A 16,784-nucleotide genomic window follows, 5' to 3' on the forward strand; every position below is an offset into this window, starting at 1 on the left:
CTATTTCATAAAACGAGTTTGGTGATGGTTATGATCGTTGGTGAATAAAGCAATACTATTTGAAATAGTAATTTAGTACTAGCTCCTAATACTGAATTTTTATTTGCAGTTTCAGCCACGAGGGTATGAATGTCGGGATGCTGTGAATGGGTGTGATATTACTGAATATTGTACTGGAGACTCCGGCCAGGTATGACAAGCTGAGTTTTTGAACAATACATTTTACTTGCAAGTATCTTACACATTGGAAAGCTTTCAGTTTGGACTACGTGTGTGAATATGATTTAGTTTCTTTGTTTTTTGTTTTGTTTTACTTTGTTTTCTAGTAATGACTAGATCTCCACCATGCCTTGATTTTAGGAACGTATGTTGTGTTTCTTGGGCCTAAACCTCTTTTTTCTTCCAAATTTCCCCTTCATGATTAGTTCCCTTTATGTGGTTTCTATCCAATGAATTAATCTTTCTTTCTGTCCCAACATCTAAAATAGTATGTTCACATTCATGAAGAATTAATGTACTGTTTCCAAACATCTTTAAACCACAAAGCCCTTTCTTGTAAGAAAAAAATGGGTTGGGGGGGCGCCTGGGTGGCTCAATCGGTTAAGTGTCTGACTTTGGCTCTGATCATGATCTTGTGGTTTGTGAGTTCCAGCCCCATGTTGGGCTCTGTGCTAACAGCTCAGAGCCTGGAGCCTGCTTCAGATTCTGTGTCTCCTCCTCTCTCTGCCCCCCCCCCCCATGCTCATGCTCTGTCTCTGTCTCTCAATAATAAATAAACGTTGAAAAAAAATTTAAAAAAAAAGAAAAGAAAAAATGGGTGGAATGCCCACTGTAGAAGGCAGAGAACGAGTAGCACTGCTCTGATTGGAGGGGGATCACAAGCAGGGGCCCCCCCTCTCAGTTCTGTCTCTCTCCCACTTACATTGTCTGGCACCATGGCCCATATGCTTTCGTGTGGACTTCTTCACGTTAAAAATTATTATACCATTATAACTGACATTGCCTACCAGCATTCCTTCTGTATACAATTTTTATGTTTTAAAAGTTTATATTATGTTACTTTAAGGCGTTATTTTTCATTCCAACAAACATTTGTCGAGCACCTGCTGTGTATGTCAAGCACTTCTGTAAACGTTGGGATGTGGTAGGGAACCAGACAGACAAGTCCTTGTCCTCACGGGACTTAAACGTTTTGCTGGGTGGAGAGATAAGTGAACAGAAACGTCTATGATGGGAAGTGCTCAGCGTAAAATAAGATGATATGAGATGTGGGGTGGGTAGCGTTAGGTGGGGTGGTCAGGTGCATCTTTCTGGAGGAGTTGGCATTTAAGTAGAAACACAAATAAGATGGAGCTAGTCAGAAAACAGCGAGTAAGGAAGCTTATCTTCCTCAAGAAATGGAATGAAGGCAGGGATTACTGGAGAGTAGTGGGAAAAAAATCAAGAGGACGTCAGCAATCAGGGCAGTAAGGGAGTAGTAAGAATTTTGGGTTTCATTCTACATTTACCTTTGCTCTGACATGACTTCAGAAACATTTTCCTGTGCTATTACACAGTTTTTATAAATGTCCTTTTTACCATTACATGAGAGTCTGTCATGTGGATTTATCATTTGACTTGTGACTTGTTATCCAGTGGTGGATATTTGGGCTGTTGGCAGTTTTTCGTTTTTATAATTAATATGACGGTGAACATCTTCGTGCATCCTTAAGAGTGTTTCTTGTTCCCAAGGGTTTGCTCCTTAGGATAAATTGCCCAGGCGTGGAGTTATCTATTGCCAGGTACTGTGGTTTCCAAGAGGCTCCCAATAAGTAGAGTACAGTTGGAGGTCAAAATACCCTTTTTTCTATTGCATTGCGAGCTAAATGAGCCTCTTTCTAGATCCCATATTCAGGCTGTAGCAACAGGTTGTTGACAGAAGTGGGTCTGGAGCGACCTCTCCCTGCAAAGGTGGGTCCTTGCCTTGTATGTCTCGGTGGAACAGTGGGGAGAGTATACTTTGTGTGAGGAGGCAAAAGAAGAAGGCAGAACTGAGCCAAACTGCCCAGTAGTTCTTCCTCGCTTTGTCAATCAGTCAGGCAGTCTACTTGCTGGAGCAGGTGGGGGAGTGGGGGGAGGGAAGCAAGTATTGGAACAGAGTAGCTAGAATTACACTGAGTTCCCTTGGGGTCGGGGGGGCGGGGGGGAGAGGGATAAAGAGGAGGAGGAGGCAAAGGTTTTTAACTAGCCTTTTTGAAGATTCTCAATGTATATTATCTGAGAGTCCATTCAGAGGGACCCTTTTAAGGATGTGATACAGTGAAATATCTTCAAGCTATTTTGTATTGACTTTGTGCTTCTCTGTTTCTTCTCTTTAGATATGTAAATAGGTTTCCTTGCAATTTTCCTATGATATAGTGAAAGAGCGTAAGAACTGTGGGTTCTGTGTTTCGTGCCAAGTTTTATGTTTGGTGACAATCCCGATACACTGTTTCACTGGGTTGTATTTTTAGTTTTGTAGAATACTACTATTTTTATACCCATCATATATGGTTTTGGTTCTGTGTGTTCAGCTCTTTTCAAAGTACAGCTTTTTTCATTTCAGGCTTTAATTCCTGAATTGCCATAGAATTTACTGGAAGTAAGGCTTTTTTAATGAGGGCTCCATGTTCTACTTAATATTCTGTAGCCTAAATTTTTAAAACATTCTTTTTGCCTCATGTGTATAAGGTGAAAATTATACTATTATACTATACTATTCAATTAATATCTCAGTGGCATATTGGAATAGCACGTTCTTTTAGCAATCATTTCCTTATATGACCAGAATGTGCCTGAAATAGATAATTGGGATAGAGGAAGCTAAGATCCGTCAGAACTCTGCTTTCTAACAGGGAGTGAACTTTGAATTTAATTGGTACTAATTATGATTAGGAAAATGGGATCGCTGAGAATCTCTGCATCTCTGCATCTCTGAGAATCAGTGTCATTGGCAACATCATGACTTTGTCTTGTATCTCAAATTTTGCTTACTTTGGATGTTAGCATTTGCTTATCCGTTTGGGCTGGTTTTTAAATTCACGGTTTATCACAGAATAAACAATACTTGTGCAACTGAGAGAGATCCTTGGCAAACAATACCGGATGATATAATAAAGGTATTTTTGAAAGATGTGGGAAATGTTTCTTGTTAGCACTATGAAACATGGCATCTAAATGGGTGGCATAACACGATTTAAAATAAGCACATTTAAATGCTGTTGCACTGCTGAAGCCTGCCTCATGTGAACCTTCCTGCACAGCATGAAACTGGGGGCTAGAATGGCATTTAGAGATGGAATCCAGAGCTCTGCTCACAGCAGAACAAAGTATACAGATGAATGGTTCTTTTGTTTTAAGTGTCTCCAGAGAAGTAAGACATTCTGTAATTTCCCACGTTAAACATTTCAGTAATAAGCAACTCACTTTTATTAGCCTAAAGTGAAAATAAATTGATTAGAAATCTTGCATGTAGCTGTGACAGTTTATAATAAGGGCTTTTTTTCTTTTAATTGGTAAGAATTCTACACATTTCTTTTTAATTGCGACCTCACAAAAGTCAAATGTGATAAAGTAATTTTAGACCCTGGTATACCTATTTGAGTAGCCACGTTTCTTTTGCATTTTTGTTCAGTGTAATTGTATTTGGCTCAGAGTAAGTGAATAATTAATGTTAGTTAATTAATAAGATAATGATTGTGTTTTGAGTGGATTTGGATGGATGAAAGAGGCCACTTTTTGTGGCCAGATCTCTGTTTTTGTGCCACGGGCCCAGTATGCTAGGTTTTAGTGCTGATAATTATGTCCTTTGAATAGTCACCATCAGATTGATCATAAAGCTGTGGTGAATGAAAGCTTATATGAAAGCCAGTTTTTCTTTAGAAAGGGGAAAAACCAAAGCATTTTATCTCAGTGTTCCTCAGTAAGCTAGCGCTTCTTGGCAATTGTAAATTCTAAATTGGTTCTATTGCCTTTCTGTACTGAACTCGATAAACAGCTTGATATGTGGAGAACAGAGTAACTTAATTGTATCTGCGTAAGTCATTCATTTATTTATTCCATTAGCCAATACTAATTGAGCACCTACTCAATAATAATCGAGCCTGGCTTCGTTCTAGGTGCTTGGGAGGCAGCAGGGAACCAAACATAAAATCCCCGCCTGCCTGGAGCTCACACTGGGAGGGGGACAATAGACAAACGAGTAACATATATGAGCATAAGGTGATGAATCCTAAGGAGAAGGAAAAACCAGGAAATGGGGAGCGGAGAATGCCAACATGGGAGGGGTCATAGTTTTTGAGAGCAAACCATAGTTTTTGAGAGCAGAAGTCTGGGGGGAAGTGTGAAGGAAGAGCAGGGCGGAGGCCGTGGGGGGGATGCGTGCCTGGCAGATTTGCAGTCACATCAGTCATGGCAGAGTAGGGTGGGAACAGGGCAGCCAGGCGGAGGCTGTGTCGCACTTCAGGTGAGGGATGATGGCGGATTGGGCTGAGTGTTAGCAGTGGAGGTGGAGAGAAGTGGTCAGATCGTGATTATAGTTTGAAGGTAGAGGTAGGGAGATTTGTTGACAGACTGGAAGGAGGGTGTGAGAGAAAGAGAGAAACAGAAGACGACTTCAAGGTTTGGAGCCTGACCCGTTGGAAGAGTGGAACTGACATTTACTGACAAGGTGAAGACTGGGGGAGGACCCAGGGCCTGTTGTCGTGTTTCTTATTCCCTTGTTTTATCTGTATGCATATTGCTTTTTTTCTTTTCACATTTGCTTTGAACACGGTACAAGAGCCTTTGGCTTGAACTGTCTTCAGGTCTCTCAAATGTGGCAAATAAAATGCATAGATAGTAAAATTTTTAAATTATTCAGGGTAACTTTTTGGGAAAGCGAAGTGTACTTTTTAAACAATGGTTTGATAAATATACCCAGGGAAAGAAAGAGCCATCCTGCCACGATTGTTCTAGTGACAGGCCTGTAGTTTGAGAGGTTGGAGATGTTCGGGGATGCAACACTGACATTGAGTTGAAAGAGTATTTCTTCTTTCTCAGTGATGTGGCCTATGGGTGAGCATCAGGGGTGTCGAATGCAGATCTGACATTTCACAGGGCTGAGAAAGGTCTTGTGAATTAGTTCCCCAATGTGTCCACTCCTACATATCAAGGTGATTCATTCCCTTGGTTGTCTGTTTCAATCCCTTCTACTTTTAACTGTAGGCAAGTGAATGTAATGGTATAAAATACCCTTTGCATGGATTAATTTAATTGTTATTTTTACCAATAATACCAAGAATTTTACCGAGAATAATTACCAAGAATAATTTTACCAAGAATTAGTTTGGATAACCTACTTAAGATTACTCATGTTTTTCTAAAATTCCCAATTATATATTCACCATGGTTGGTTTTTGTTTTGCATTTTTGTATATTGTACACAGAATCTGAAGGTACTTATGTTGAACACTAACTAAACACATTATATTTTTCAGTGCCCACCAAATCTTCATAAGCAAGACGGATATGCATGCAATCAGAATCAGGTATGCTGGGTGATAAACTTTAAATGTAATTTTAAAAGGATTAGTTTGTGAGTTCTTTTTTTCTTTTTGATAAATGTAACTTTGAAGGGAAATTGCAACTCAAAGAACAATAAATCATTGCAGTGGTCTTCTAATTCAGCATTGCTTCATAGCATATCAAATACTAAATATAGTATTATATTTAACCCTGGTGACAAATTGTCTGATTGAGGGCAAGGGAAAAAAATGTAACGACTAAGGAATTACGAATTTAATTTATTGAGTTGTGACCTTCTTTCAATAACGCCAGCTTATTATGGGAAAGTCTGACTGTTATAGTGTGCTGTAATCTGTTATAATTAGGATTTTTTTCTTTCCTGAAAGCCATGTTGTAATGTAACATTCACACCCAAAAGAAGCTAAAGGTCATTCTGGAATCACCCAAGAAGCGTACCAACTTTTGTTTTCCATAAAATGTAAAATTGTAGATGATTAAGTTTTGACTTCAAGAGCTGTACCCTGAGGTCTGTTCTGGGTTTTAGAATTTAACTGTCTGTTGTACTTCCCTTAAGATGTTTGTGATTTTTATTTTCACTGAAAATATTGGGGTATCGAGTGAAAAAAAATCAACTTATCTAAAACAACAAAAGGAGATCTTGCAGTACAAGTCTGGGGGAAACGGAACCGACTGTGTGGGCCTCCTAATGTGTGTCGCTGTCCTCAGGGTCGCTGCTACAACGGGGAGTGCAAGACCCGAGACAACCAATGTCAGCACATCTGGGGGACGAGTAAGTCATGTTTTCCTGCTTGGTGGCTGCACACAGGTTTCTCTACATACTATCCTGCACTTCCAGTCTTGCTGAAAGACATGTACAGCTTGGTGTTTTGTTTTGTTTTATTTTATTTTATTTTTAAATGATTATTTATTTATTGAGAGAGAGAGAGCATGAGCAGATGAGGGACAGAGAGAGATAGACAATTCCGAGCAGATTCCATGCTATCGGTGCAGAGCTGGATGCAGGACTTGATCTCAGAAACCATGAGATCATGACCTGAGCCAAAATCGAGAGTAGGATGTTTAACCAACTGAGCCTCCTAGATGCTCCCGGAGTGACGTTTTCAAAAATACTCTAGGAAAGGATGAGAGTAAAGAGGACTGTGAGTGTGATCATAAAACCACAGAAAACAGCTGTTCAAGCTGAGGACTTGTTATCAGAACCAAGTCATGTCACTCAGTGATCTGGCTGTCAGAGGAGGGATGTCACTTCCACTTGCAAAGATTGGGTTCAGTGGGATGGTCACATTCATTGTCGAGACACTTGCGTGATTCACTGTGTACCTTGGGTTTAACTTTTACCCCTCAAGTTAGCCTTCTGTTCTTTTACCCCAGAAAAGTACCAGACTTTTTAAAATTCTGTAATTCTGTTATCTCACTTGGAAGGGAAGAAATGCAGGTCCTTCCTGAGGGGCAGACACATAGAGATTGGAAACATAGTCATGACTCTCAGTACATTCCCTAAGTGTTAATGCACCCCTTCTCTTCCTGACATTTACACTGCCTTTCCAGCGAACTTCAACTTCAGCCTTTGGGGGCCAGACCACAACAGAGAGAAAAGGCTCTGTCTTGTGGTGGAGGCTGGGTCACCCCCAAAGGAAAGAAAGCACATGAAGGGACAAAAGAGCCCCTGCAGGAGTGATTTCAGTGTTCGGCAAATATCATTTAACTGAAAGGTTTACTTTCAGTGCTTCAGTTTTGACAGAGGAAAGATGATAGAGGCATATTTGTCTTTTAAAAGGTTTATAAATCAAAACCCAAGTGTCGATACAAAATCTTAACTGCCTAAGACTTTATAATATATTTTAATATTAATATAAAACAGACCTAAGGTTCTTTTTTTTTTTATTTTTTTAATGTTTATTTATTTTTGAGAAAGAGAGAGACATAGTGTGAGTGGGGGAGGGGCAGAGAGCAAGGGAGACACAGGATCCGAAGCAGGCTCTAGGCTCTGAGCTGTCAGCACGGAGCCCAATGCAGGGCTCAAACCCACAACACGTGAGATCATGACCTGAGCCAAAGTCAGATGCTTAACCAGCTGAGCCACCCAGGCACCCCAGGCCTAAGATTCTTTATTAGTTTTCTGTATGCCACTTTCCCTATGCCTGCTGATGGCCATTTCTACCTCCCTCCCTGAAACCCACCAAACAAGAATTTGGGAATCAGTTTGTTTTTCAAGTTACAAACAGGGATGTGTTAGCACTGTCTTGTAGTAGCTTGCAAGAGCCAAGTGTTAAATTTTCAGGAATTTCAGAAGCCTGTTGCCATCACATTGACGGTTGAAAATTAGCCATGTGTTAATTAGACCGTGGAAATTTGCACAGTGGTATTTACACCATGGAAATTGGCATGGAAATTGGCAAATGCTACGAGTCAGAATTTTTTTTTTTCTTTTTGTGGACAACCAGTTGTTAAGCATTTACCTGCACACTGCTGGCTGTGAATAACAAAATGACTAACACAAATTCTCTTCTCTTGCTTATCTCCAAAAGAGGCTTCAGGGTCTGACAAGTTCTGTTACGAAAAGCTGAACACAGAAGGCACAGAGAAGGGAAACTGTGGGAAGGATGGAGACCGATGGATCCAGTGCAGCAAACAGTGAGTGGTCAGCTTCAGGGGCACAATGAGTGACTTGGAAGGCCTGGCTCAAATGTGACTTGGGCACAAAATAAGTGTTACTGATTTTTAATAAACAGTCAACTATTGAAAATGGTAAGAGTATGTACTTTAAGAACACATTAGTCTATCTAGAAGCAAATGGCTGTGGACTAAGCAGTTGCCGTGGCACAGACTCACAACATTTCTGTAAAACATTTCTCCCATGTTGTCTTTTACCTGATGCTTGTCTGAAAAGACACTTTGCCAAGTGTTAAGACATAATATTGGGTCTTAATTTGCTACTTTTGCTGGAAGGTATGGCCTATGAATGTACTAGTATACACAAAGTTCTACAAGCACAATATGTGGATTGTCTATATTTCGGGGACAACTCGAAGTGAAGTGGTACATATTTTGGATCATTCCGTGAGTGCAATACCATTTGATTTAAATAAGCATCTAACGTCTATATCAGATTTTCCCCCCACTTCTAAAAAGCCTCTAGTTAGTGCATATTGGAGGCATCTTTACTCAGGAAATGACATATTTTTAGAGGACACTGGTAATAGTTTTCCCTGGATTAGTTTCGGAAAGTGAAAACTGTGATTGTATAGTTTATTAAAGTTAACTCAGTGACATGATCTTTGGGACCATTAAGTTATGGGCCAAATTTCCTTCATTATCCTTCCGTATCCATAAGGATTCTCCCAGTTCTGAAGCAAAGCAAGGAGTTTTATTTTTCTAGTTAATGATCTCTCTGTTGTACTTTATGAAACTTTGCTATTCCATGTAGTCGTTGATGGTGGATGAGGCCTTAGGAGACAACAGATCTTTGACCAAAATTTCTTTAAAATTAAACCAAAATAATAGAACGTAACTTCTCAACTAATGTCCCACAGGTGAGGCACAGACATTCCAAAATATTGCTTCTCTTTCGAAGGTGACAGACAGTAGGAGGGAGTGGGGCCTAAAGTAGTAAAAATGTATGTGGTTGGACACCTGGATTTCATTAGCTTAATGTCCTGGACAAACCTATCATTTCTCTGTGTCTGTGTCACTTCAGAAAGTTTGGGAGGCGTTGGATTGGATCATTGTAAAAGATAGCTTTTGAATATCTAGTAATAGAACATCCAACCCCCAAGGGGGTAAAGGAAATTAATGCCTGTTTTCTGAAATGTTTAAAAATCGGGATATATAGCATGTAAGCAGAAAAGTGAATAACGCACAAATATTTAGTTTGCCAAATGATTATTACATGAATCTCCATGTCATTCCTACCTGGATCAAGGAATAGAACTTGCAGCATTGCAGAAAACGTATTCTTCCTGCAAGGTGCCCTTGTCTCTCTCCCGCAGGTACTGCCATCCTTTTATGGCAATTACTTTCTTGGCTTTTACAGTTTGGCTGCCTAAGTTTTCATCCCTAAACAATATATTTTGCCTAAGGTTTTGGTATAAAAGGAATCATACTTCATGCATTATTTTCTATTTTGCCTCAAGGTCAGCATTTTAAGCATCTTCCGTGGTGTGTGTTGTTGTTTATACGTATTGTTCATTTGTTTTATTTTCATTCGTATTCATATTCCCATCCCATGATGTATTTCTCCGCTCTGTGTTAATTTAGGTAGTTTCCATGTTTTGGCTGTTAGGAACCATACTGCTGTGGGTATTCTTATACGTGTAACTTAGCGCACACTTGTACGTGTTTTTCTAAGGCCGATACCCAAAAGAAAAATGGCTAGGTTGGAGGGTATTTGTCTTTTCAGTGCCACCCAGATGATGTCACAGCTTTCTAAAATGGCTGTACTAGTAAACCCAACCGTCAGTAGTATGCACATGAGACTTTTGTGGAATCACATACTGACCAACACTTGGTATTAAAAGACGTTTTACTTTTATCTTTTCTGGTGGCATAAACTGCCATTTAATTTTGGTTTGAATTTGCATTTCCCTGATTGCAAATGGAATTTAGTACATTTTTGTAGTACATTTGTAGTACATTTATCGGACATGGATTTCCTTTGTTTTGATGTGTCATTTCAATTCCCCGCCCTTTTTTAGGGGAGAGTTCATTGTTTACCTAACAAATAAGCTGGAGGTAGCTGCTCTCATGGGGGCGGGGGCAGGGGCGGGGGCGGGGTGTGTGTGTGTGTGTGTGTGTGTGTCATTTAACAGTGTCTCTAAGGACCCAGATGATTTTGACCCCATAGCATGTTGGAGTGTCTGTCCTGCTTGTGAACTCACGATGGCAAGGTTGGATACAAAGGCTGCACATTCAAAGACAGGCAGTGTGAGAGTAGGAACAAAAGGTCTTCTCCCTGTTGGGCTCTGACCTCTTATCCAGAAAGCAGCATTCTCCCCAGCAACTTCCTATCTGGCTCCTCTTCCAGTCACCACACCCAGGGGCCACTTTTAGCCCTATTAGGGCAGGACAGAGGGAAAGTGGCCGTAGGGGATGGGGGTGCCAGACTAGCTCAGACACCGGTCATGATCCATCTCTTGAGGTTGGGCATGTCGCTACCCAAACAAAACTGTGATCCTGTGAGCAAGGAAGGCGTGGGTCATAGCCAACCAGCAGTATTTGAACACGTCTTTATTTAGAAGGAAAGAAAATATTTTCAATTTTTGAATAGATGTGGACTGGATAGTTTTGATTATTTTGAGCTTGATTCATCCTATCCTGTTCTGTTTTTGTTTTTATTTACATGCTCAGTGATGTGTTCTGTGGATTTTTACTCTGTACCAATCTTACTCGAGCTCCACGCATTGGTCAACTTCAGGGTGAGATCATCCCAACTTCCTTCTACCATCAAGGCCGAGTGATTGACTGCAGGTAATATATTAAATGTTTGAAAATCTAATGAATCACGAGAATTGCAAATTCAGAAAAATCAAATGAATTTTTTCTGTTTCTCACAGGAGGACTGTTGACTTTAATTTTATGATCACCTTTCATGTTTAGAGTTAAAAAACAAGGTTGTATATTGATTTGCAAATTACATTTGCTCAAAAATGGGACCACTTATTAGTAGTAGGGTCTTCTTTGTAATTATAACTGTTGAGTAGACTTACAGTGTCCATCTTGACCTATGGTTAAAGCTTTGAGCATTATAATAGCTCAGTATTTGAACACTATGTGTGTTTTATTTTTTATCATAAAAAATAGACTTTATACTTCACGCAGCATATTTCTGCTTTAAAGATGGTTTAATACTCAACATATAGAGCATATTTATTAAGATGTTATTTATAGTTGTAGGCATGCATTTGATATCCAATTATCTGTGAGTACAGGGCACAGGAAGTATGAGGCTTATTTTTTAAATCACGTGCACATGGTACTGTTGTGGCCCCAAACACATCTGGGATTCCCCTACAGAACCGCTTTTAGTGCCTGCAGACTTTTATCCGTAGTGTCCTTAGAGTAGCTAACCTTCATCTTCCATGAGTGAATGTAAGCTTTGGAAACATCCAAAAAAAAAAAAAAAACAACTTTTGAAGAAGATTTAGTAAAGTGGTTGGGTGAGCAAATTGAAAACTGTTCTCTTGCTCGAATGATTGCCGGTTTTTGTTTCCTTTAAACTGCTCTGAAAACAATTCTAACCAGGTCCTAGACAATAAGATCCTTCCTGGAATAAATTTGTAATCTAATTACTTAGACGCACATTCTTTGAATGTGTAAGTTTTCACACATCTTTAGATACGACAGCCTAATTAAGTTATATATTCTAAACTAGTATATTATGTAAAAGCTGGCTTCTTTTGTTCTTAGGCAACTCACCCTTAGTCTTAATGCTGGTCTTGACAACAAGTGAAGATTTAGTATATACTTTGTGCCGATGACATTTTTTCCCCAATGACATGCAGTGCAATAATGGCAATGAAATGTATTTCCTGTCCTCATGTTCTTTTATTGAAGGGAGGTGGAAAAGAGGGAAAGGCAGGGAGAGGTGGAGAAATGCTAGGAGCCATCTATGTCCACTGACAGCCTCTTTAATTTCATGAAGAGCAAGCCTCTTTCATGTTGGCTTTCTGTTTCTAACTATGGTGCTAATGGTTGCATGAATATCTTTCTCCTTTTTAGTGGTGCTCATGTGATTTTAGATGATGATACAGATGTGGGCTATGTAGAAGATGGAACGCCATGTGGTCCATCCATGATGTGTTTAGATCGGAAGTGCCTACTGATTCAGGCCCTAAATATGAGTAGCTGCCCACTTGATTCCAAGGGTAAAGTCTGTTCAGGCCATGGGGTAAGTAGGCATCCGTGTTCCAGTTTAAACCTTTATTCTCTGGCATCCTCAAAGTTCACAGTTGTCAGACTTGCATTTCAGCCGTTCTCCTTTTGCGTCTGCTGCCAGTGTCTATGCACTATGATAATTTCCAGACTATCCTCACCTGCTACCCATAGGTACCGATATGGTTTTATTTGTGTTGTTTGTTTTAATCACTGGCTATTTGTGTTTCCCACATTGTCTATACCTTGCCAGCTAAAGAGGTGGAAGAAATTGGTAGGGTTCCTAAAAGAACCGTAGACCCCACGTGAACTACTTTGTGCCATTCAAGATAACTTTAGTCCTCTCAGTATTCCCTTTCGGCTACTCAGCATGTGTACTGAGTATCTGTGTGTACAAGATCACATAGACTAGATGTTGAATCACTGATATAATTCACATGTTTAAAATTGTATAGTTCTGCTCCGCCCATTGCCAGCTGAAGAGAAAATGCTTTCTCCACTCACACTTGTATGTGTTTGTAATTCGGTGAACAAGGTGGGCAGACACTGCCTGGCAAACTGAGACTTAATATCTCGACACAGAATTTAATAATTATTAAAAAAAATTTTTTTCAACATTTATTTATTTTTGGGACAGAGAGAGACAGAGCATGAACGGGGGAGGGGCAGAGAGAGAGGGAGACACAGAATCGGAAACAGGCTCCAGGCTCTGAGCCATCAGCCCAGAGCCTGACACGGGGCTTGAACTCCCGGACCGCGGGATCGTGACCTGGCTGAAGTCGGACGCTCAACCGACTGTGCCACCCAGGCTCCCCGAATTTAATAATTATTTAAATTAGCTTAGTAAAAGAAAGACGTTTCAAAATTTATACAGACTTTAGAAATGGGAAAAAAATAGACATGAAGAAATTGAGAGTGATAACATAAAAGGAAAATGCTGGAAGGAAGGCAAAAATAATCAAAATATAGCTAGCTAGCAGAGGACGTGGAATACAACAAGGTAGAGAGGCCTTAGAAGGAAATGCCTAATGACTATTCAGGGTTTTGGGTTTGGTTGAATCCTAAGGCTCACCAGTATAGTTTAGTGATTTAGAGCATGGTTTTGGAGGCTAGAAAGAACCATGGGTTTGAGTCCTGACTGTGTCCCTTGGTCTCCTGGTGACTTTGGGTAAGGCACTTACCTTCTCTTAGCCACCAGGGTGATGGGTAGTATGGGGATTAAATTAGATGCTATGCATAAAGCACTCGGCATAGGTACCTAGCACATAGTGAATGTTCAATAATCACTGTTAAAATAAAAGCACTGGACAGACATTTCAGTTATTTCAGTTACCTCTCTGAAAACATCATAAAACTTAATGTCTAGAAAGGCCCTTCTTAATTCTGTACTTTTCTTGTCACTTTTTCATCCTGTTAAATAAAAGGTCAGATTCAACCTTATTAATCGCAATCATGCTATTATAACACTTCAGATTAAAAAGCTTCTTATACCAATAGGCTGATATTCAGTTTATCATCTCTAATGATCTGTCTCTGAATGTATTTCACAGGCAGATAAGAATTTAAACACCTCTATCTCTAGTTTGCATGGTTGTTTATTTCATCTAAATTACAAGTCCATTCCAGCATGCTGCTTGGTCCCCAGGACAAGCGAAAGGAGACAACAATCATTCTAGGAGGGTCTTCAGCCTGGCTGACTGAGAGAAGGGTGATACCAAGGGCAGGCAGGGGAGGTGGGTGTTGTGCTCATTTGGACATGGTGAGGTAAAACAATGCATTGGTGATTTATTTCATCTGGTGTTTAATCTCTGGCCCTGCCACTGGAGCCCTGTATCTGTTAATTTCTTGAATTAAGCGTATGTTTCTGAAGTATGTTCCTAGAAACAACTACTTCTGAAAAAATGACATTGTCAGACATTTGTGTAAATAATATCAACATAAACAATTAACATTTAATTTAAAATTTTCTTCCATTTGGAGGCACCTGGCTGGTTCAATTGGTAGAATATGTGACTCTTGATCTCAGGGTTGTGAGTTTGAGCCCCACGTTGGGTGTAGAGATTACTTAAAAGTAAAATCTTAAAAAACATTTTTTCTTCTTTTAATGGGTATTTCTCTATAATTAACAAGAAAACACCACTCAGCAATTTTATGTATATGTTGTCTCCCCTTTTCAACCATGGGAGACTTAAAAAATTCAAAGTGGTTTTTAAAGGCTTCTGCCCTGCCCCACGTCTCTTTTACATTCATCACCATTAGTCAAAAAAGCAGAATGAGGGGCACTTGGGTGGCTCAGTTGGTTAAACGTCCGACTTCAGCTCAGGTCACAATCTCGCGATCCGTGAGTTCGAGCCCTGTGTCGGGCTCTGGGCTGATGGCTCAGAGCCTGGAGCCTGCTTCCGATTCTGTGTCTCCCTCTCTCTCTGCCCCTCCCCCGCTCACGGTCTGTCTCTCCCTCTCAAAAATAAATAAACATTAAAAAAAAAATGTTTAAGAAAGCACCATGAAAATGTCCCATTTCTGTTTTTTGTTCCTCACAGGTGTGTAGTAATGAAGCCACCTGCATCTGCGATTTCACCTGGGCAGGGACAGACTGCAGTATCCGGGATCCAGTTAGGAACCTTCACCCCCCCAAGGATGAAGGACCCAAGGGTTTGTGCGATTTCAGTTTCAATTCATTACATGCTGAATTTGTTGGCACTCTTCCGGTGGTGCCAATATAACAAGTGAAACGATTTGAAAGGAGACACTCCAGAGTATCTCTTTTGCCCTTCAAACATATAATTCATGTTACTGAAGCGTTAAGGATTCTAGAGTGACGTAGTGAAGCGTTTGAATTTCCCCTAGTTTAGAACTGAGATTAGAAAGAAGTAAATATACCAGTTTCCTTCCTTGCAGTTTCCTTTCTTTCCTATAAACCTCCTTCCTTTTCCATAAGCACATATGTTAATCATTGTACAGTTTGTCTCCACTCTGCCAGTTTTCTAATAGGTAAAATCTTTTTGGCTAACATGAGACTCTAGTCATTCCTCAGAATTAGAATCCTCCAGAGGGAAATTGCTGTCTTATATGCTCTGCTTAAACACATTTTTGATTGGGAAGAAGTGGAAAATCTTCACAGAACTATATATATTTTTAAGTTTATGTATTTATTTTGAGGGAGAGAGAAAGAGCATGTGTGAGTTGGGCAGGGGCAGAGAGAAAGAGAGAGAGAAAGAAAGAAAGAAAGAGAGAATCCCAAGCAGGCTCTGTGCTGATAGCACAGAGCCTGATGCAGGGCTCGATCTCACAAACTGTGAGATCATGACCTGAGCCAAAATCAAAAGTCAGACGCTTAACCAACTGAGCCACCCAGGTTCCCCCAAAATCCTCACCGAACTTTAATTCTTCAAAGAGAATATGAAAGATCTGGACTTTGTTTTAGTCAGTTATCAGAAAGAGAGAAATTAGAATTTTAAAATTAGAAGGAGTCTCAATGGCCATCTAGAACCACCCTCATCTTGCAGATGAGAACACCCAGGCCTTGAAGACAGGTGACATTTTATAGTTATCCAGGTAGCCAGAGACAGAGCTGGGACCAAGACCCAAGTGCCCGATCTCAGGCCCAGTCTTTTCTGTTACGTTGTGTTATAACATGCTCTTTATCATCATAAACTTGGTAATCACTTTCTCATGATTCCTCCCCCATTCCCAAGCCCTCATATGATTTCAAAGATCTAAAATAAGTCATCAATTGCAGTAGGCTTATTACAGCATCTATAGCATTGTACCTGAGAAACCAGAGTTTCTAGAGCAGAGGATGTGTCCCAGTGACATCGTACATCACGTTCTTTTTCATGGTGCCACTAATGATATTTTATAAATAACTATCATGATTTTTTCCTGCAGGTAGGAAAAGTACCTATAGAAATAGTGTCATTTTGATTGCTTAGTTTTGCATGGGAGCTCATTTAAACTCTCTGAACTTCAGCATCGGGAAAATATTGGGAAAATATGACTTTGAAAAGTATATGAAGCGCCATGCTCCTCAGTTCCTGAAGAGATTTAGCTCATCTGGGTGCATGTGTAATGTTCAGTAATAGTGGGTGTGTTAAAAAGTCTCCATGCATTTACTTAATATGCCTAGGATATTGAAATTCTGTAAGAAGAACCATAGTCACACCCTCACAGTCTATTTCTGTTCTCCTACTTCTATTTGTAAAAAGGAACCAGTTCCACTTTTACATTTAGTCTTAAAACTGGAACAAAAAATTCTTGGATCCACCTTCAGAAGTTAGATTTAGAGCAGATTTCAAACTCTGACAAGAGAAGCAGACGTTCATTCTTTCCAAATTTTCTCTCCATGGCACGTCTGTGATTCTCTTAAAGAT

At 39.9% G+C, this 16,784-nt stretch overlaps 1 protein-coding gene across 4 annotated transcripts in view; it reads left to right on the forward strand.

Moving 5' to 3' along the window:
- Positions 1-16,784, forward strand: part of ADAM23 (ADAM metallopeptidase domain 23) — a 188,659-nt gene that overhangs the window by 139,926 nt on the left and 31,949 nt on the right. For all 4 annotated transcript variants that reach the window (XM_040476005.1, XM_040476003.1, XM_040476002.1 and 1 more), the window contains 7 exons: positions 110-190; positions 5,496-5,546; positions 6,250-6,313; positions 8,073-8,178; positions 10,891-11,010; positions 12,262-12,430; positions 14,955-15,066. In XM_040476005.1, coding sequence (XP_040331939.1) covers positions 110-190; positions 5,496-5,546; positions 6,250-6,313; positions 8,073-8,178; positions 10,891-11,010; positions 12,262-12,430; positions 14,955-15,066 — 703 coding nt within the window. The remainder of the gene's footprint in view (positions 1-109; positions 191-5,495; positions 5,547-6,249; positions 6,314-8,072; positions 8,179-10,890; positions 11,011-12,261; positions 12,431-14,954; positions 15,067-16,784) is intronic.

This window comes from Herpailurus yagouaroundi, unplaced genomic scaffold (assembly GCF_014898765.1).
Source record: "Herpailurus yagouaroundi ecotype Mexico unplaced genomic scaffold, PumYag 140, whole genome shotgun sequence".
Classification (NCBI taxonomy): domain Eukaryota; kingdom Metazoa; phylum Chordata; class Mammalia; order Carnivora; family Felidae; genus Herpailurus; species Herpailurus yagouaroundi.